The 19,914-nt window shown below is 50.2% G+C and overlaps 4 protein-coding genes and 1 long non-coding RNA gene across 8 annotated transcripts; 1 reads left to right on the top strand and 4 right to left on the bottom strand.

Moving 5' to 3' along the window:
• Window positions 1-3: 3 nt before the first annotated feature.
• On the bottom strand, window positions 4-13,985 carry LOC108101927. 3 transcript variants are annotated; one of them, XM_017206510.2, is made up of 19 exons: window positions 13,486-13,985; window positions 10,189-10,537; window positions 8,293-8,348; window positions 8,003-8,235; window positions 7,743-7,930; window positions 7,485-7,580; window positions 6,481-6,692; window positions 5,988-6,144; window positions 4,954-5,479; window positions 3,692-3,983; window positions 3,311-3,564; window positions 2,070-2,498; window positions 1,775-2,002; window positions 1,550-1,690; window positions 1,326-1,487; window positions 1,071-1,250; window positions 841-924; window positions 486-551; window positions 4-262 (listed from the first exon to the last, which is right to left on the bottom strand). In XM_017206510.2, exons 2-19 carry the CDS (start codon window positions 10,490-10,492, stop codon window positions 160-162), a joined length of 3,711 nt encoding a protein of 1,236 aa, XP_017061999.1. In that variant the 5' UTR covers window positions 10,493-10,537; window positions 13,486-13,985; the 3' UTR covers window positions 4-159. The 3 variants fall into 3 exon arrangements, with proteins under 3 accessions (XP_017061999.1, XP_017061997.1, XP_017061998.1); XM_017206508.2 differs by lacking the exons at window positions 1,071-1,250; window positions 1,326-1,487; window positions 1,550-1,690; XM_017206509.2 differs by lacking the exons at window positions 1,071-1,250; window positions 1,326-1,487; window positions 1,550-1,690; window positions 10,189-10,537.
• On the top strand, window positions 2,529-3,381 carry LOC108101930. 2 transcript variants are annotated; one of them, XR_001772129.1, is made up of 3 exons: window positions 2,529-2,776; window positions 2,846-3,184; window positions 3,273-3,381. It is a non-coding gene; the product is annotated as an uncharacterized LOC108101930 (long non-coding RNA). The 2 variants fall into 2 exon arrangements; XR_001772130.1 differs by having other exon boundaries at window positions 2,977-3,184.
• Window positions 8,544-9,697, bottom strand: LOC108101929 (UBX domain-containing protein 2B). Its single transcript, XM_017206511.1, has one exon. The coding sequence runs from the start codon at window positions 9,625-9,627 to the stop codon at window positions 8,566-8,568; it is 1,062 nt and encodes a 353-aa protein (XP_017062000.1). The 5' UTR covers window positions 9,628-9,697; the 3' UTR covers window positions 8,544-8,565.
• Window positions 13,986-15,190: 1,205 nt separating the features above from the next.
• On the bottom strand, window positions 15,191-16,503 carry LOC108101810 (chymotrypsin-2). The gene is made up of 3 exons (XM_017206286.2): window positions 16,163-16,503; window positions 15,820-16,096; window positions 15,191-15,756 (listed from the first exon to the last, which is right to left on the bottom strand). The coding sequence occupies exons 1-3, from the start codon at window positions 16,423-16,425 to the stop codon at window positions 15,397-15,399; spliced, it is 900 nt and encodes a 299-aa protein (XP_017061775.1). The 5' UTR covers window positions 16,426-16,503; the 3' UTR covers window positions 15,191-15,396.
• Window positions 16,504-17,222: 719 nt separating this feature from the next.
• LOC108101807 (serine/threonine-protein phosphatase Pgam5, mitochondrial) lies at window positions 17,223-18,167 on the bottom strand. Its single transcript, XM_017206284.2, is given in 2 exon segments — window positions 17,223-18,006; window positions 18,009-18,167. Coding segments are annotated over 2 exon segments (846 nt in total). The 5' UTR covers window positions 18,124-18,167; the 3' UTR covers window positions 17,223-17,275.
• Window positions 18,168-19,914: the final 1,747 nt, after the last annotated feature.

A 19,914-nucleotide genomic window follows, 5' to 3' on the forward strand; every position in this document is an offset into this window, starting at 1 on the left:
GAATTCTCTACAGAGTATTTATTTATTCACGCCTGTTAAATGCCTAAACCGTATGGGATGGCTAAAGCTACGATTCGCTTACGATCTAGGGAGTGCTAGAAGCGAAATACAAAACAAATTGCAGTACTCGAGATGTGGGGCTCGCGATGCTCGATGGGTTCAATGGAGGTTGTGGCTCAAGTACATGGGACTCCTCGGGGCGTCGACCTCCTCGAAGTCGAAGTCCACATCTTCGTCCTTGTTCCAGCGCACCGTGCGATCACTACTGAATTCGGTCGGGTTTGGTGGCGTTCGGGGAGAGAAAGTAAGTTCAGAATATATAGACTTTGTCGCTGTGAACACAATAAGAATTTGTGTGTGTTTTGGTTGGTACTCTTGTCTCTGGCATGTGCACAAGATTCGATCAAATCAATCAAAAAACCAAAAGTCAAAATCAAAAAACAAACTCATTGGCAACAGAAAACGGTTAGTAACGTTGGTAGAACCTGTTCAAGCCGGCCGCCGGCGGAGGAGGGGGCGGCGGGGCGCCCCTGGGCGGGGTGCGTCGGGCGCTGAAAAAGCACAAAAGTCATTGTTATTAGGAGTGGGCTTTCATTAGCCCAATATCCGAGCTGTCACAGAAATCTCGAGCGAGCCTAAGGTCGTTCGGCTTGGCCAGCCTCTTGAGAACCCAATGGGATCTCTGGTTTAGAAATCAATCTGTGCTGACGGATTCACTTCGTCATGGTTGTGTTACCATTTCATTCATAGCTTGATCTGGTTATAAGTTCTGTTACTATTGACTTTATTTCCTTTGCAAATCTGAGATTTCCGTGACACTCTCGTAAGCCGACTACTTACGCCGCGACGTCCGCATCCAAATGGCCTCCAGCACCGTAGGCATCGCTCTCGTCCAAGTCGAATTCATCGGTGCCGGTGCGTTGGCTGTGGGAGATCGACTCGTTTAGATAGCAGCTCGTCACAGAAACGGATTACTGGAGCGGGTGATCGGGTGACTGGGTGGGCGTTGGTGGGGGTGCAGTGATCAAACTGGCCTATGGGTTCGGGGGTTCCGGAAGTGGGACACTCACAGGCGCTGATTCCGCTTGTTGACAATGTCCTGCACAGCTCGGGCGGTCAGCGAGACCTTGCTCTTGAGACGCATCGGCGTCCGGGGCATCGGAATGGCGGCCGGAATGTCCGGGTTCACGCTGAGCACGGGGGTCACGGGCCGCCGGGCCGTCTCACTGCCAGCTCTGTCCGCACTACGTCTGGCATGGCAGAGGGGCAGAGAGTGAGTGGGGGGCGGACCTCGAGAGGGGGAGTCGGGGTCACCGGGCACTTACAACTTGAGCTTCGTACGGAGGTTCGAGCGCTGGCCGCGCGTATCGGATCGCTGCTCCGGACTGACACTCGACTGGTTGTGGACCTGGCTCGGCGGCTGGCTCTGCCACCCTCTGTCCTCGTGGGCATCCTCAAAGTCGAACTCCTCGGTGCCTTGCCGGCGACTTGGGGTCGGGTGAGACATTACAGAAACGGAAAGAGTCTAGGGGTTCGGGACGTAACTTACAGCGGCGTCTTGATCTTATTGCGCGACTGCCAAATGTTCAGAATCTTTCTGGACTGACTGCTTTCGCGCTCCCGCTCGCGGGAGTTGGCCCTACTGGGTCCGCTGGACGAGCCCCAATTGTCGTCCTCGGGGTCGTGGCGCCTGGCGCAGATGCAAATGCAAATGCCACATGGAATGGTGGAATGAGTTCGAGATGGGATGGCGTGGTGGCTGGGCGATACTCACAGCTGCTGGCGACTGCGACTGCGCACCGGCGTGGTTACGGCGGAGACGTCGCGACCGCGGCTCAGTTCTCGCTCCCGACTCCGCTGGTCCCGCTCGCGCACCCGCTCCCTGTCCGTGTCCCGCTGGATCTGCTCCTGGCGCCTTTGCACCGGTTGCTGCTGCTGCTGCCTTGATGGCGTGGAGTCCTCGTCGGCCAGGTCCAGGGTTTCCTCTGTGGCAGTGCGTCTCCTGTGAAGGGAGATGATTTATAGTTGCCTCTTTAGGACCAAATAACTGACATTGAACGTGGACTTACAGTGGTGGCTTTGGCCTCGCCGTGCTGCTGGTGCTCCGTTCCCGGCTCTGATCCCGCTTGCCGCTCCTGCCGCTGGCCGCCGAACTGCCCGACCGCTGCTTCTTCCGCCCGCGACTGCCGCCCCTCGACTCCCGGTCCGGACTCCGGTCGCTCCTCCGCTGCCTTCCCTTGCTGCGCGCCTGAGCCGCCTGCATGACATTCAGCCGCGTCTGCACGGTGATCAGATTCAGGCCCACCGGAGTGCCAATGGCCCAGAGGAGCAGTGTGAGGAAGATGAAGAAGGTCAGCCCGTTGACGAAGTCCACCATGTTGCGGCACAGGAAGGTCCGGCTGGCGTCGAAGGTGTCGTAGAAGGGCCGACACTTGGTGGTGGTGTCGCCCAGCTGGGACTCCATGGTGGCTCGACTGCTGGTCAAGTAGGCTTTCAGGCTGAGTAAGTAAATATATAAGGCATACATTTGTCTGTATTTACTCCAAGTAAGAAAACAAATTCCACAATTAAACGAAATTTGTATTGTTTATTGGCCCTATAGTTTTGAGGACACTTAAGCACATAAGTGGCTGCCACAAGTTCAAGCTGAATGAACACAAATGAATTTCCCCAGATTTAAACGGCATGAAACATGTAGGCTTTCCGGAGTCTTAGCAACAACATATTTGGCATTCCTACAATTCACCTATCATAAATACCTCTGTGGTTGCCGCACGTAAGTTCGCACTTAAAAAAACACTAAAAATGCAATCATGACACTTGGCAAACTTAATCAAACGATTAGGACTTTCAATTATCTGATAAGCCCGAAAACTATGTGCAGTACTCCCCAGTGCGCTCCTAAAATTGTTCGAGTGCCTTGTTTGTCTGACAGTTGCAGAAAGAGCAACACAATAATAAAGCTCAAACACGCAGTCGGACCGAGAATTCAGTTTCAAGTGCCGCAGGCGGTCGAAAAAGAGGCCAAACAGGAGCAGTATTGAGTTTGTGTGGTCTTGACTTTTGGCTGGAAAACACTAGGATTTCCATTGTTGCAAATACATCAGTCAAGTTATCTAACAGTCAAGTCAGTCAGTTGAGTGGAATATAAACTTACTTTTCGGGAATTTATTTGGTATTATTTGTAAGATCTTAAACAAACTTAAAAATAATCATTCTTTAAGTTCTTCCTATTATTCCCTAATTCAAAACATATATCCATGTTCTTTCAGATTAATTATATTATGAAAGATAACCTGCGATATCTCACCGATCTGTGTAGGCTCGCGTCATGTTGTGGCAGATCTCGCCGGCCTTGTTCTCCAGGTAGCTCTGGATGCTCTTCAGGTGGTTGAGCGTCTGGTTGACCTGCTTGGCCCAGGGGTCCCGCTGAAGCTCGAGGGCCGTCAGGTGGTACAGGATCTCGTTCTGCAGGTTCTCCAGGGGCTGGAGAATGGAGGCCTGCAGCCGCTTCGACCGGCTGCCCAGGGTGGTCATGCGCGAGGACGTGGCCACATCCTGAATCTGGCGGGCGAACCGGATGAGTGGATTGCGTGCGGCATTATGCGGTTCACGTAGCAAGCCCGCTCTAATTGAAACTAATCGGGGGGCGGCGGGACACCAGCTGGGTTGGCGAGGTATGGGTACTCACCTGCAAGGCCACCCGCTGCATCTGATCAATGAACGTGGCCAAATCCTTCTCGGGCGTGGGCGCACCCACACTGCTGCGGTACGTGGTCAGGTTGAACGAGGACGTCTGCAGCATGTTCTCCAAAATGTTCTGGACGGACTGCGTCAGGGAGAGGAGCGTTCGCCCGGACACGGAAATCGCATCGATGGCCGTGGACACTTTGGGGAACTGCCGCAGGTCGGCTATTTTGCTGGTGTTCACGAACGCATCCAATTGAAAGACATTGTACGATGCTTGATTTTGCTCGCAGCCCCTGCGTTGTGTTGTGTTGCGTAAGAGTTGTCAAAGAAAGTCGTCAAAAGCCTGCAAACCATAATGTCTACGGGGGAAGGGGGAGCACAGAATGGGTAGAAAGGGAGTTGGGTGTGCAGGCGGATCGTCCTTGCAGTTCGGCAATTTATGCCCCTACTCCACCGACCGCCTGCATGTGCATTTTGTAGCTGCTCGGATAATTGGAATCGTGCTTAAAATTTGCGGTTACAAGTGGGCCGAGCAGAGTGGGTGGGCTTTCGAGTGGGCGGTGGTGCGTGCGGCTAGTTGGATTGGCATTGGTGAGCTGCTGCAACATTGAGTGCCATGTGGCTAGCAAATTTCACTGGGCTTTCAAAACTTTGTGGCTTTGGGCCGACTGTTCCCCTTGAGCTCCCAATGCTATGGCTGCGATTTCGCATCCGAATAACTTCGCAAGTCGGGGGAGTGCGTTGCGGCTGCCTGTGCATTAAGTTGGTCGGAAAAGGAAAAGTTCGGGAGTGGCTACGATAATCACAGAAATGGGTAATCACACTAAAATCGGTTAAGAGCTCTTGGTTGGGATTCGATTGGCTCCTAGGGAGAGTTTCTGAAGGGCAGCAATGGGTTTCAGAAAGGGTCTACCCCTAAAAGGGAAAAATTCAACTTCTTACTGCGTGAAAATTACCATATTAAAAGGACAGTCCAAAGGAAAAAGGAATGTTCAAATTTAAGCATAATTTTCCCGGGTGCAATCATGTCTGCCTAATTTCCGCGTAAACTGCTAATCGATGAAACCGTAAAAACCGTAATATATTTTCCTTTTCCCAAAGGTCTTTGCGGGGCAATCAAAATTACAGGCACGTACAGTATCAAAGTAATTGGATAACAAAATTCGTTACTTCAACGCAGGCGTTTGGGCTTTAACTTTGGCTACCTGGGAACTCTAGACACACACGTGCTGCCCAGTTCAGTGTTAGCTGGGGGGGACTCACCTGAGGGCCTGGCCCAGACCCACGTTGACCACCGACCGGTTGACTCCGACGGGTCGCAGCAGCTCCCCGATGATGCCGGTCTGGGGCTCCTGGGCGTAGGCGTAGCCCGGCTTGTCCAGCAGCTTGCCCAGCATGTTGTAGTCCTGATCGTACAGGGAGCGGCAGACGAAGACCTCGGCGTTCCCGCCCACCGCCAGGGAGAAGACCCCGAAGAAGGTGAGCCCGATGCTGGCCAGGCAGATGAGCATCACGGCGATGAAGAAGACCACGCCCGACTTGCCGTTCGACTCGCAGAGGAAGCAGCAGTAGGACATCAGCATGAAGAGCATCACCCAGACGATCACCGTGCCGGCGATCCAGCCGACGCTCCAGTAGGCGTTGGCCCACTCCTTCAGCTCGTTGTAGCCGGGCTGCAGGGACGACCAGGTGCCCTCCAGTCGCTGGAGCAGGGCGTTTATCGTGGAGGTCAGCTGCTGGGCGTTGGCGGTCGTCCGGTGGCGAATGCTCGCCAGTTGCTCCAGCGTATCTGCAGAGAGTTAGAGTTAGATCCAATTCAATTAGCATCCACAGACCAGAACCCGATGACACTAATTAATGTTGGGGAACAAACTTTGGCAGCATCTGTAGATGCACAGGGAGAAATCTTAGAGATAATTTAGGGAAATTAGTAAAATAATACAGTCACACGGTTTTCATATCATTTAATTAATAGGAAGTTTACAAACACTTAAAAGTGTTATCTGCTGGAAGTAAGTATAACAAATTAAACTCGTACGTTTACTTTCCTGTGTATTTATCTCTATGTCTCGGGAAATTGCATTGCCAGATTCATGGGTTCTTAACAGAGAGTGAACCGAATGGGAAGCCCGACACCTGGCCATTGATTGAATTGTACACTTAGCCAGTGGCCATAATTGAGTTTCGGCCGGGTACAATATGGATTTTGATGGGGGGCAGGCGATTTACTTGGCCCGTTTGAAAGCCAAACTTAAATGGGGGGAGCGCCCTCCTTTTACTTTGATTGCTCTACTTACAGTTGCGTTCATATGCCGTGTCATGTTTAACTTGTTGCGGGAAATTGCTGAAAATGGAACGTGACACGCCAACTTCCGATGTCAGATTTTTGACAGTAGCACCGAATTCAATTTCGCCCAAGTAGCGCATACGGAAGATGCTCTGGTCCTCTTGCAGCTGACAAATTGTCGGCGATGTCGTCGTGCCGTTGTCCAGGAAATAAGATATTGCGGGTGAAATTAGAAAAACAGAGAAGTCCGAACGGGGAAATCGGGCAGAGAGGGTAGAAGGAAGTCAGAGTACAAATTATTTATACGTTGAACCAGCAATGAAGGTGGCATTCGGGGATCCGAAGCCTGAATACCCTCGCAGGGGAACTTCGAACCGAACGAGAAAGGAAGCCAGTTCCGGCGATCCGCTTTCTGGTTCTGGTTCAAAGCATCATGCCCCCTGCCAGGGTGTCCACGCAAAAAGAGATACAATCGAGGGGCCCACAGTTTTCAGGGGACTCACAGTTTTCAGGGCGTCGACGACGCCGTTCTCCTCGAAGCTGCGTATACGCAACGTGTCGCAGAGCGGGCGGTCGCGGTACGTGCACTGGCGCTGCAGCACGGACAGCTGGATCTGCAGCTCCTCCATCCTGGCAGCCGCCTCCTGGGAGAGTTTCAGGGCCCTGCCGACCGTCTCCTGCAGCATGAGCACGCGGTAGATGAGCTCCGCGTTCGCTGACAGCGACAAATGCACGAAAATATTATTATTTGCAGCGTTATTGTAGCGAGCTTTATTGGGGGAGGCGATTCGGGGTGTTCGGGATTCGGGGAGTTCGGGATGCTGGGGTCGCAGGGGCATGAGTCCAAATTACACATTGTGCTCGATGGCGAACATAATGGAGTTGTCATCTTGGCAATTGTGTAGGATGACTTTCGCCGGATCCGGCTGCCTCCGTTTGCATTCCCCTAATGAAATTGGGCGCAAACAATCTGTTTTGGCTGAGAGCCGCTGCCAATATGTTTACCGATGGGACTCCATGTGCTTTGATTTTACTGATTGTTTGGACTCGAGTGGATGCCACAGAGACAAAATTTAAGCAGATCGAGGAAATAAAATGCAGGATGAGCTTGCTAGAATTCAAAAGCTGATGAATGGTCTGGTATGCTAAATTAATTTTTTTAAAATTGTTATAAGCAAATAAAAAGCAGAAAATGTGATGCTAAATCTGTCCGCTCAAGAGAGCGTCCGTTTGAGAAATCATTTGTTCGTTGGCTTTCAACAGTTGAAATCAAAATGGAATTCAGAGCACAAACGAAACAATGAGAGGCAGCGTGCTAAATTTAAAGCCTCACCCGAAGGTCGCACCCCTTGGGGCCGTAATTTATTGGGGCTGGTTTATTGTCATGTTTGGCCAATAGCGGGTGGTCACTGGGCCTACTGGCCGTGCCACAACGGAATTTGGGTCAAGTCCGCAGCCAGACAATCGCAGGGCCATCGCATGGGAGCACTTAACCGCTCGTACTCACCCAGGCTAAGTGTCGTCAGTGAATCATACGCCAACTCAAGGCCAGTGTGTGCGGATATTTCCGCTTGAATCGGTTCGCCAAGAAGGACGTCCACGTCTGCGGAAAGAGGGACACATGGAAAAGTCATACATTAGAAAGTTCCAGCATAATGCACGGATCGGAGGCTATAAAATGGGCGGGAGTTCGAGTGAGCGGCGACAGAAAGTTGGCAAGGCGATTGCAAATGGGCAAAGTTATGCGTCCGACAGGACGACTGACCTTCCAGGTCTTTGACGACCCGCTCCACTGATACGTGGAAGCCATTATCGAGCTTGTGTTTGATTTGCAGATGCGTGTCCTTCAGGAAGACCTCCACGTCGTGCACGGCTGACTTGACCATCTCGGGCGTCATCTCGATTCCGGCGGACAGGCGGCTGTTGGCGTAGAATATGCTGAAGTCGCTAAGCCTGCAAGGAGATGGCGTTAAGGGCAGAAGTTACTTTCCATTACCTCCCTAGAAAGTGGGGCTCTTAACGCACGTTAGCAGGATGAAAACAATCCAGAGGGTGACCAGTCCGGCGCTCTTGCGGCACCGCAGGCTCTCCTCCAGCGATTCATCCCGGATGTTGCAGGGCGCGTTCCGGATGTGGTTCACCTCCTCCTGCGTGGAGCGACGACCGCAGCACCAGGCGCAGGTGGCAATCAGGGGCACCAGGGCCAGAATGGCGAACACGCTCATCAGGGCAATGAAACCGGACTCGATTTTAATGGCCTGAGTGGGGAAAAAGCCATGAAGATGTTAGCTAAAAGCAACCCAGCTCCCACTCACATTGGAGGCAAAGTCCAGCAGACTGGTGTTTTTGTGTAAAACATCGCGTATGGAATCTGCAAATTCAGATTGTAAATTGTAAATTTCTTCTTAAACTAAGGGGTTAGTCAGGAGTCCATGTAAGTAACTACTACAATAACTTCCCATTGGTATTTGTCGGGTTGTTAACTAAATCCGAATACAACTGCAACTGAACTCGCTTAATTAAACCATCAAAAGCCCATGATTGCCCCTTTCAATCTGCCACCTAGTTTTTGTCAATTCCAATAGCATTTATTTCACAATTGGCTCAGAGTCGCTGGACAGCGGTTCCGACTGCTCGTCGCTCAAGTGCTGGATGACCACCACGTTGCAGAGATTGGCCTGCACCAAGGTTCGGGTGTCCGATTCAAGGAGTTCCTGTCGCGGGAAGGCGGTCAGCAGGACGAAGTTCCGAGTGGAGAACTCGGGCCTGGCCAGCCGGGCATATCGGTAGAGGTCTCCGATGTTGTGGGTAAGGTTGAAGCGACCCGACACCCGGCTTCCATCCGCCAGTCTCAGCTGCACCGTGGTTATGGCGACGTGTTCGTTGAGCTGAATGGTCTGGGGCTCCAATGGGATGGGTCCAGCCACCAGGATCCGGGAGGGCGGGCTGTTCAGGGGTCTGCCTGGGCCCATGAACTGCTTCCTGGACAGATGGCGGAAGGGTTCGTTGGTGTGGTCCTGGACGCTTAGCTGGACCCCGGGCACGCGGAGCATTTCCTCGGGGAAGTCCCCGCTCAGAACGGCGCGCAGGAAGCGCTCGTTCTCGGGAACAGCGTACGGCCGCAGGGAGCCGTCGTCCAGGGAGAACCCCTCCGACCAGAGGTGGAGCACCACCATGGTGTGCTCCTCGTCGGCGGGCTCCGCGTCGGAGTCCTCGGCCGCGGACATGGGCGGCGGGTTGATGGGATGGGCGCTGCCGAGCCGTACGCCATGACCCCAGACCCGCAGACTCCGGTCGCTGTCGTGGTTCGTGATGGCCGGGGTGGAGTTCTCGATATTCACCCGCTTTCCCACCGGCGGCTCGTGCTCGGAGCCCGAGCTGTTCGACCCGCCGGCCTGGTAGCCATCCTGGTCGGCGTCCCTCCGCCGGGAGTGCTCGCTCAGCAGCGACTGTAGGTCTCGGTTGCTCCCCTCCGCTGGCGAGGATTCGGAGGGCCGCTCGGACTCCTCCTTCTTGGCCGCCGCCTCCGACTCGAAGGTGCAGGTGGCCGTTTCCAGGGACCAGTTGTTGGCGCTCAGGTACCGACGGGCCACCTCCTTGCGCACTCCATGGCGCTTCATGAAGGTGCTCAGCTTCTGCTCATCGGTCATCTAGGCAGGCACAACCTATTTCGGGGCTGTTTCGACGGATTGAATTTAGAAACACATATTGATCATTGGGGCCTGGCCACCTGGTCTCACCTTGGCCACCCGGACACACATTTCAATTCAGTAAAGGGGCAGGGATTAGGGCCATGGAAACTATTTAAGCCTTGATTGTTTTAGTCCTCGCACAAAGTGTTCGTGCACAGGAAAACTTTTATTTGGACAACTAACTGAAAGTTAAACACGGAAGTTTAAAATGCATATAGTTTTAAAAGGATTTTCAAAGCACTTACAAGCTTGTAATTATTATTATCAGATTCAGGTCTTGGTATCCAAATTGCTGGAGTTTTTCTCAGTGCACTATTTAACGCAGCTCTTGTGAGCTGAACAACATGCCTACCTATCAAATGCTTTCCTGAATTTACATCTCTAATGCCTTCATTGTTCGCCCGAAACCCCTTTAACCCAAACCCAAGTGTCCTTCGGCCCGAGCACATACGTTCACCCCTTACATGGACACAAGGACACGCCCCCTGCTCGGCGGCAAGGGCGGGGGCCAGGACTTACCCAGCGGCAATTCCTCGGGCGTGATAAGCGATAAAAATTCACTAACGTAGGTGAATATAAATGGTCCTGGCGCAATGTCCATGCCCGGTATGCTGTAGGTAAAAAATGTGGCTGGCGTGGTGGACACTGCTGGTGCTGGCGCTGTTGTTGTGAGCGTCGTGGCTAATGCCATTGTGGATCCCGCCAGGGCAGCTGTTGTGGGTCCTCCGGATGCGAGGCCCGCCAGCGCCATCGCCGCCGAGGATGACGAGGACATAATTGTTGTTGCGGCTGGCGTTGGCAGTGTTAGATTACGCAGGTCCATCTTCGGCCGGCTGGCTGACTCGCCTTGGCTGCTGGGCGTCCCCTCCTGCGAATGAATTAATGCGGAACAGGCATGACCATGAATGGAATCGGAGGGATCGGAGGCATTGCAGGACTCGGGGGTCCGGCAAAACAAAAACCCAAGACTCGCGTCGGGGCCAGGGAGAATGTTGTAAAATATTTTCGGAATTTTATGTTCCAATTATGCATTCATATGTACGTCCCTGTGCTGCCTTGCAGGCTGGTCCCAAGTCCTGGTTTCCTGGGTGCCTGGGTTCCTGGGTCCCGAAACCCCGGCAAGTAACTAACTGGGGCCCAGTTGCTCGCTGGGACCATGTGACATTCACGAAATTAATGAATATTGCAGCTCCGTGAGGAATTTTCACATATTTTGCACACAAATTAATTTTGCGGTTCCTAAATGTGGTTTATTAAATACGGAGTGACCCATTTTGGGTTAACCTAGGGTTGGCATTACATTAAGGTTAGCCACATTTCGTATTCGTTTCTATGCTGAGACTCCTATTAGGGGAATGTTGTCAGGGTTGGGCCATATTTTGACCTATGTCCATAAGATCTGAACGAATGACAGTTTAGAATAAGTTTATACATTTTTGGAAAGGTACAAGCGAGAGGAAGAGTTCACCAAAAATAGAGAATAAAAAAACAGAAACAAAAGAAGTTATAGGCGTTTGAAAAAAAAAAAAAATGTAGTCAGCGTTGGGCCATGTAGTCAGGTTTGGGCCACCTTCAGAAAATCGTTGACAATATCGTAACGTGGTGGAATAAAATTGAATTCAGGTTCATCTGACATTATTTTGTTCATTTATTTAATTATTTGGGATTTTACAGTAAATAAAAAATTATTCAGAGTTGTTTTTTCGTTTGTAGCGAGAAACACTAAGGAAAAAGATAAAAATGATTCATCTTCTTTCAATCCATCAAAATATTTTTTTGAGGAAATCTATTTAATTTATTTTGCATATTTTTGCTACCAAAAACTTAAATATTACAACAAAAATCGAAAATACACGAATAAAATGTAAAAATTATGATGGCCCAAGCCTAACTACAAGAGTGGCCCAACCCTGACGACATGCGGTATTAGTCTATTATGGTATGATATAGCCAAACTATATCTAACAATGAAACTATATCTTAGTATTTTGTAATATAACAACTATATAACGTATTTTTATGTTCACTTTGCGGATGACATGTTGTAATCTTGTGTTATTCCACCTTTTCGGCCAGGTTAAAAAAACTTTTTCGAGCACTTTTTTTTCACAGAACAACGGCACGTAGAAAAATGAAATCCCGAAATAAGTTGTCACGTGGAAAGTTTCGAGTGACCGATAGAAGTTTCTAGATACCCACTAACAGATGGTACTAGAACGAATATTCAAAATATTGAGATGGCCCAAGCCTGACAACGGCCCAACCCTGACAACATTCCCCTACTGTTTGCCTAATGAAAAAGTTAAGTAAGTGATGATGCTGTTTTATTTGCCCGGCAAAATTAATTATAATAATACTGCGATACTAGTGTAATAATAGCTTTAATAAATATTACGTATACGCACTACCTACTATTATTCAAGATACCTCTTTATAATATTAGTATAGATTTAACTTCTGATTAGCTCGAAATGATTTTTTTAAAATCCTAATTGAGTTTTTTGTCACTACATAAAACACCATTGTGTTAAATTGAAGAGCAGCCATCGCATGTTAAGTATACGCGGCGTATGACAGAGCAGCTTTCCTGTCAAGGTTCCGTTCCATTTAATTGGCGTCCCTGAATGCTGCCTTGAATTGAATTCTTCACCTCCTAATTCTATTAAATTCATTTTTCCTTTTGTTGCTATCTCGCGCTGTCTTTGCCTTTTTCAATGTTGTCAACACTCGGTCGACAAAAAAGCGAGCAGAAAGCCACGAGACGTCTCTCTTCCACCGCCCGTAGAACATACATCAATGGGTAATGACTTTCAGAGACTGTAGAACTACTCTTTCTGTGTCTTCTCTTTTCTCGTTTTCTGCTCTGCAGTGGACGTCTCTTTCGGGACTGAAGAAGAAGTACGGACACCCCGGGCAGAAGCCCCTCAAGTTGCCGCTGGAAAACCCAACTCATTTGTTTTCCTTGACAATACGCCGTTCGCCGTTCTCAGTTCTCCGTTTGCCGTTCTCTGTTCGCCACTTGCCGTCTTTATCGCCATTCACGTTGTTAGTTGGCCAATGGCCATACTAATTGCTCTGCCAGGGGACTTTCGGAATTAGAACAAACCAATACAGATGGCTGGCCAAACTTAAATAGTCTTGGGCGAGAAAGTGGGTCATTAAAACTCGATACCCGATGCATCGGGTGGGTTTTCCACTGGCTCCTCACTTACAAGCCCGTGTGTGAACTGCCTTACCACACCAGCTTTCCATCCACACACACACACACACACAAACACACAAGAGTCTTGCTGCATGTGCGATTATGTTAGCCAAGTGGACACGAGTCAAGGCGCTCGAATTCGCTGGCCAAGCTCTTTCGAAGGCAACTCGATACGCAGTGTGCGGACTTGTTGTCGGCTATTATCTCCCTATTATTGTAGCCATTGCTCCGCTTGCTCGGAAGATATTAGAGGGCCGTTCGATGATAACAGGCGGAGTGTAGTGGCAGGGTTCAATGCATTGGGTCACAGCCAGAAGGGCTTTCGGTGCGGCTTAGAGTGGAGTTATTCATACTGCTCTGCAGTGGGCCAGAGATTAAGTCTGTTAAGTAATGGAAAGGTTTAAGGTTGAAATGTCCCCAAAGTAAGCGGGTGAAAACATGAAGTAAGTATCGCAATTCAATCATATGCAACCAAATAGTATCACATAAATTTAAAGCGAACGCAAAGTCAGCTGCCTGCATTAAATATAATGAGCCAGACTTAACGCCCCAGTTTGCGCTAATGCCCCGGATTCGATTAATTAACAAATTGCACGCCAAATGAACTTACGCACCTCGTTTGGGTCCCAATTAATTGATTGATGTCGATGAGTCGAAGCCCTTTCCCTCCTTCTTTTCCCACTTTTCCCCTCCTTTCCCTTCTCCCTCTCTCGCTGAACACTCGCACACACTCTACACACTCGAATATGGTGTGATTATGGGTTTGACTTTGCGAACCATGCTTTTAATTGAACGCTATTTAAATTCGATTGCAATTAGTTTGATATGTTGATTCGTGTCGTTTATTTGAACATTCCGTTACCGAAGCCGAAATTGAGTTGCTATCGATTCGTAATTGAACACATTTGAAAACGCGCTTTTGCCCACGCTTACTGACCGTTTGCGATTTGCAACTATTTTTCGATGTTTACACTGCGTGCAATCAGCCCGACAATTATCAACCAATTAATTATTCATTTTCACATAATTAGCAATGGCGATGGGTGTGTATTATATATGGTGTGTCCTGGCTCGATTTTCTCTGATTCTCCGATTTTACAACACAGCTCGACCAGCGCCGCTCGACGACTGAACAGTAAAGAGGTTGCAGGTCCAAATAATCAGCGAAGAAAACCTAGAAATTTTCCCTTTTTTCCTACTTGCATTAACCAAACAGCGAGTGAAAGTGGACAAGAGGCGTGTGGTGAAAACTGCATTGTTGGTTGGGGAACATATCGTACACGTGCTGCTGAGGCGGGAAAAAGTCAACCGATTAATAATAACTCAAAGGTAAAAATGTCATTTGCCAGATAATGAGGAACTCACTGTTTCAATATTTTGCTAAGCCCCTCGAGAACTTCGCCTTAGTTCGCAGGTTATCCTACACAACCCGGCTAAAAGCTCTTTAGTTTCGGAAAAATTGCGAATGTATCTCATAAGTACTAACGACCAATTTCGCAGTTTTTGTTTGTGTTGGCGGCAGGCGCCTTGAGCTTTGCATTAAGTAGACTTTACTTTAAAGTTGCATCAACAGCCACGCGGCGGCAGACAAAGTTTTTTCATCGCTGAAAGCCAAACGCGGAGCGTGCTAAAGTTAAGCGCGAAAAGTGGAGGAGGAGGCGTCGTCATTTTCCCGGCATCGTCATTTTCCTCAACATATTGTCAGCGCTCGCTGCGGGAGACGACAACAAAAATGTAAACGACAACGACAACGACAACGACAACAGCAACGAAAACGAAAACGAAAACGACAACGACAACGGCTGGGGAGCGCCTTCAGTGCCTCCGTTCCAGAAGTGCCTTCCATGGGTAAAATTCAATTTGCCTTTGATTTATGCATTTTACGTCAGATTTGCACGCCTGCACGAAGAGGCTTTCGAACTTAAAGCCTGAAATGGAAGGGCCGCTCCCAGCCGGAAAGAGTCGCCGAGGTGCATCAGCCGGGCAGCATTGCTATCACCGCATTCACTTCCGGTCTTTTGGGTCTCTGTGTGCAACACTCGTCCTTTGTGCGGTGTATCAATGCCAGTCCCTGCCACAAATGCCTCATGAGGCACTGCAAATGCAGTCGCCTGGGGCGAGAAGGACAAGAGCGTTGAAGGTGCATAGGTAGACTGAAATATCGATTGTTGACTGATTTTCGACCGTACTCCTTTCAGTGCATCTGACAGCTTTCGAAGATAAAAGGAAGTTCTTTAAAAAAGTTGATGTACCACAATTCTGCTTTCATTCATCGCCATTCGATACATCACCTGATATACAGACCAACTCTTGATTCAGTTTACTATCTATCGTCGCTTTATTTGATACTAGGAATACGGTACAGAAAAGGCTATACAAACGAAAAGGTTTGTATTCAGTAATATTAGTAGAAAACTCCTTTACAGAGTAACAATTCCGAACTGCCTTTTGGTAAATTTACGCGAGACTGTAAAACGTATAAGCTTTCCGTAATCCTGTAACCTTTTGTAAGATCCTGATTATTTTTACAAATTTACGAGACCAACTAGAAAGGGAGAGAGAAGCCAGGTCCTGCCCAGGGTTACTCGGTGTTCACAGCCGGAGAGCGACATGATCGTCTCTTTAATCCAGTCCTGGTAGTACAGGAAGCTCAGGAACTGCATGGCCCTGCCGCCGGAGCAGCCGAGGTGTCCGGAGATGAGTCCGAAGAGCGCCCCCTTGCAGATGAGCGGTCCGCCCATGTCCCCGGCACAGGTCATGCCGTCCGCGTCGGGCTCAACGCAGATGTTGTAGTCCGCGAGGAAGGTCTCGAATTGCTCCTCGCAGAGCGAGGGCGGTCTCACGATCACGTCCAGGAAGAGCAGCTCGTCCGCATAGGGGCCGTGCTGCGACAGAAGGACAGTGGACAGGTGGTCAGGACCTTCTGTGATTAGAGAGGGACAGCTCACCTCGTATATCTGCCCCCAGCCAAGGGTGACGCAGGTGTCGCCATAAGTGACGTTCGCCTTCTTGCGCATGAGCAGCGGCAGGACTTGGCGGTTGACGTTCTGGATGCGCTTGGAGAGCCGCAGGATGGCCAGGTCGTTCTTGGTGTAGCGCTCGTACTCCGGGTGGACCACCAGGCGGTCCACGCTCCTGCTGTCCGCATCCGTGTAGGTGGACAGTCGCTTCACGTGGCCGTAGATCACCCGGATGCCGCGCGGGTTCATCGAGGCTTTGTAGCGACTGTGGGAGAAACGAATCATTGGAGGGACTCTGGATTGGCATCCGGAACGGGGCTCCATAACTCACTCCGTGAGGCAGTGGGCGGCGGTCAGGACCGCGCGACTGCTCACCAGGACTCCGCTGCAGAAGTGGTTATCGCCCCGGTGCCTCACGTAGTTCTGGGTTCGGATCGAAACCACGTGGCGGGCGAGCCGGTTGCTTTTCGGCCTGTAGCCACCGGCTATCAGCATCTCGAAGGACTCGTCGCTAATCTCGCCGATGACGCCGCGACCGGCATTGACCACCGATCTGCACAGGATAACTCCCAAGAAAACAATCACAATTTGCATGGTTTCGTTCGTTTCGCAGCTCCAGTTTGAAGTTGAAGCTTATGTAAATGACTAATGGGTTATCTAAAGGAAAGGAAGGAATTGGCTTTTCCCACTATGATGGCTAAGTTAAAACGAAAAAAAAAACTGATATTAAGTAAACAGCAATAGAAAAGCCGAAGGAAGTAAGCACTTTTCCTTACCATGTGCCATGAGTCGTTTCTGTGGCAAGGCAAATATTTAGCAGCTGACACTCGTTGTGAGTGGCAGATGAGGAGCTCCGGGCGGTCGGGCATAATGCAATATTCAGCCCCCGACAAATTAAATTCAAATTGTGGACGGATGCAAATTTAATGAAACGCTGGCGGCGAGCGGCAAAAGCAAAGGCAAAGCAATGGCAAAGGCAAAGGCATCAGCGTTGGCAATGGCGACGGCCAAAACCAAAACCAAAGGCGGAAAGCCGAGACCAGAAACCAGAAACCAAAGCCGAACAACATGGGACAGGCGCAATAACCAAAATTAAAGCCGCACTAATGAGCAGAGACAATCCCGAAACTCCGAAAGAGTGGCGCAAATGTGCCAACTACCGGCTTGCCAAAAAGTGGGCGGCCTGACCGCTGTGGGGCGTGGCAGCCGCTGCTGGCATTGTGGCCACTGGATGTGGATGTGGATGGGGATGTAAATGTGAATGTGCTGGCATGCAGATGCAAATGCAGCTAGCAAGTGATTTTGGCCAAAGTTAAAGTGGTTTTCCCCAGTTGCGTCGAAATGCGCAGGAAGTCACGTTCCCACTTATGCTGCAAAATGAGCCAGTCCGATTTGAGTTCGTGCCCAAGTCGGGTTCTTTAATCAGGAGTTCGAGTTGCTCGGCTCAGGGGCTCTGGCTGCCCTCCGCCGACTTCGGTGGCCGTCGGTGGGTCAGCTCGGCGACGGGCAGGAAGCCGGAGTCGCCCAGGCAGCGCAGGGTCACATAGCCCGAGGGCCACACGGTCAGCCAGGTGATGGAGCCGTGGTGCAGGTTGAGCCGCGTCCAGGCGGCCGGCGGCAGCTGCAGGGCCCGCAGCACCAGGTAGCGGATCACGTTCGAGTGGCCCACGATGAGCAGGTGCGAGTCGTGCTGCTGCTCCGGACTGGCCCGGAAGAAGTACCGCCTGAAGGCGGCCTCGATCCGCGGCCCGTCGCGCTGCAAGGCCAGCTCCAGGCTGCGGGGGCTCTTCTTCGAGGGCGGGTCCCCCGGGTAGGGCGTTCCCTCGGGCAGCAGCGTGCAGCGCCTGAGCTTCAGCGGGTCCAGGTTGAGCCGCTTCAGGATGATCATGGCCGTCTCCTCGGCCCGCGGCATCGTCGAGGCCACCACGTGGTCCCAGCTGAGGTCCATCTCCCGCAGCCGCTCGCCCGTCCGCTCCGCCTGCCGTTTGCCCAGCTCCGTCAGGTGGCTGCCCGCCGCGCTCCTCGTGTACTCGCCGTGGCGCACCAGGACGATGTGTCGCAGGGCGGAGGCCTCCTGCCCGCTGGCCACCTTCTGCAGCTGCGGCTTCTGCAGGTCCCAGTGGTGCTGCCAGGCGCCATTGGCCAGCGGCTCCGCTTCCCTCTGGCCATCTCCCCCGCTCCACTCGAGGAAAAGGAGGACCTCTGGCCATCGCAAAGCCGCAGGCTCAAGTAGGTGACCAGGGATCCGCAGGTCATGGCCCCCAAAGATCTCCAAAGTGCGGAGTATCTCATGGCAGACGGGGAGTCTTGTTGTATTTGTCACGGGTTCGGATTTGACTGAAGAAGTCTCTGATACTTTGTTTCAAACTTAAAATCAATTCATGACTTCTATTGTAACTACATATTAGAAAGAGCTGTTCGATAATAAAGTGGTATTTACCTAAAACTGAATTATAAAATTATAAATTTTGCTTGACCCAATAATCATCAGTAAATCATATAACAAGTTATTCAAATGCCATTTATTACCCATTAGGTAACTTCTAAGGAATCAGTGAGTTATTGGCTTAATTGCATTGCAATGCAATCAACTTTGACTCCTCAGTGGCTTAGTCGCACTTTTAAAAGTTTATACAGATTTGTGCCGGCCTCGAGTTTCCCTTCTTGATTAGCATTCAAGACAAAGAATAAGGGTTAAAAGAGTTAGGGAAGTGGCCGCTTGAAAGGTTTTGGTCGGCCAACTTTTGTGTCAAAGTTATTTTACCCTCGGCAGGATACTCGAGAACAACTTTCGAGCGGCAAACTTTACGCCCTCCACAATCGGAGAGCGAAAAGCCGAACAAGTTGGCAAGGTGATGCCTCGGAAAACTGTGAACTGTGAACCATTCGAATGGGAAATCTCCTGCGGGCGGAGGCCCTTAAAGTCCCATGCCGCACGGTATTTAATTTCTGCCAGTCAGCCAGGAAGGGGCGACTGGCCCCATCGCTGGCTAAATAACTTCGGTCAAGTTTTTGCTTCATTTAATTTCAGCGCCGGGCAGAAATGCAAGGCCCGCATCACCGGACCACCGGGATATCCACAAGTGGCTGGCCATGACGGCTTTTTCTGCCAGTCGCTCAGTCTGTTGGCCGTGGGATTTGGCCTAATGAAGTTGACTGAAACTTTTGACATGCCTCCGCCGTCGAGGGACGTCCGAAGTTGAGAAGTTGGCGTAGGTTCAACCCCATCGATTGGTGACCGCACGGAATTGAAATTAAGCGAGTTCCCCGAACAGATCGGGCTAATGCCGGTTTATCTGTTCCCGAGAGAGGGTTTTGTGGCAGAGGGAGCTTGCCAGCTTTTCACCCTGACACCTTTATTCAGCCAAGTGCACAGGGAAAAGGGCTCCTCCACTCATCGAAAAATGTAAAGTGGTCTTTTTCAAGATATTTAGACATGCAATTAACAAAAGCAAATTAAAAATTCAATAGCTCCTTTCTGAATATTAAAGAATATTATTCAGTACAGGTTAAACTAAATAAATTCAAATTATATTTGTGTAATTGTTGGTTTCTGTTTGATGATGCACTTCAGTTCATAACGTCGATTTCAGCCACAGTTTTCTCTGTGCACCTGCACCTGGGTTTGGCCTTGTACCCACACACACATCCACTCACTACTTGTGCGGGGTCCTCGGAATAAGCCACTTGAAGTAACCATAAAACAGATTTCGCATTGTGCGGCCTAGAAACTCTTACAAGGTGTTTGAATGAGTACGTGTGTGAAAGGCGGTGCCAGCGCCATGGTAAGTGTGAATGGCAGACAAGTCAATTTTAAGTTGTAATTCATGTGCCGAGAACTTTCTTGTGCGGCATTGAAATATTCAATGCGGGGGGCCAAGAATAAAATTTAATGCGAGTATAGTACGCAAAAGATTACAAATTTAAGATGTAGTTTTATGAAAGATTGTTTTAAGTGCGTCAAAATGGTTGACAAGCCATCCGTTTTTATGGCCTTGTGCGTGTATATCTTCCATGTTTCGCCTCTTAATTAATTGCCATCCGTTTCGGAGGAGAAACTATTTGGCTTTACACCCGACGAAT

The sequence above is a fragment of the Drosophila ficusphila genome, unplaced genomic scaffold (genome assembly GCF_018152265.1).
Source record: "Drosophila ficusphila isolate 14025-0441.05 unplaced genomic scaffold, ASM1815226v1 contig_414, whole genome shotgun sequence".
NCBI classification, from domain to species: domain Eukaryota; kingdom Metazoa; phylum Arthropoda; class Insecta; order Diptera; family Drosophilidae; genus Drosophila; species Drosophila ficusphila.

Bases quoted from the DNA above. Each gene is read 5' to 3' on its own strand.
- LOC108101810 (XM_017206286.2), bottom strand. From the start codon at position 16,425: ATGCAAATTGTGATTGTTTTCTTGGGAGTTATCCTGTGCAGATCGGTG. The intron at 16,097-16,162 runs GTGAGTTATGGA...TTTCTCCCACAG, and splicing joins GCCGCCCACTGCCTCACGGA to TCGCTACAAAGCCTCGATGA. The intron at 15,757-15,819 runs GTGAGCTGTCCC...CTTCTGTCGCAG, and splicing joins GCTGGGGGCAGATATACGAG to CACGGCCCCTATGCGGACGA.
- LOC108101927 (XM_017206510.2), bottom strand. From the start codon at position 10,492: ATGGACCTGCGTAATCTAACACTGCCAACGCCAGCCGCAACAACAATT. The intron at 7,581-7,742 runs GTCAGTCGTCCT...CTCTTTCCGCAG, and splicing joins GGTCGTCAAAGACCTGGAAG to ACGTGGACGTCCTTCTTGGC. The intron at 6,145-6,480 runs GTGAGTCCCCTG...ACAATTTGTCAG, and splicing joins TCGTCGACGCCCTGAAAACT to CTGCAAGAGGACCAGAGCAT.
- LOC108101929 (XM_017206511.1), bottom strand. From the start codon at position 9,627: ATGACCGATGAGCAGAAGCTGAGCACCTTCATGAAGCGCCATGGAGTG.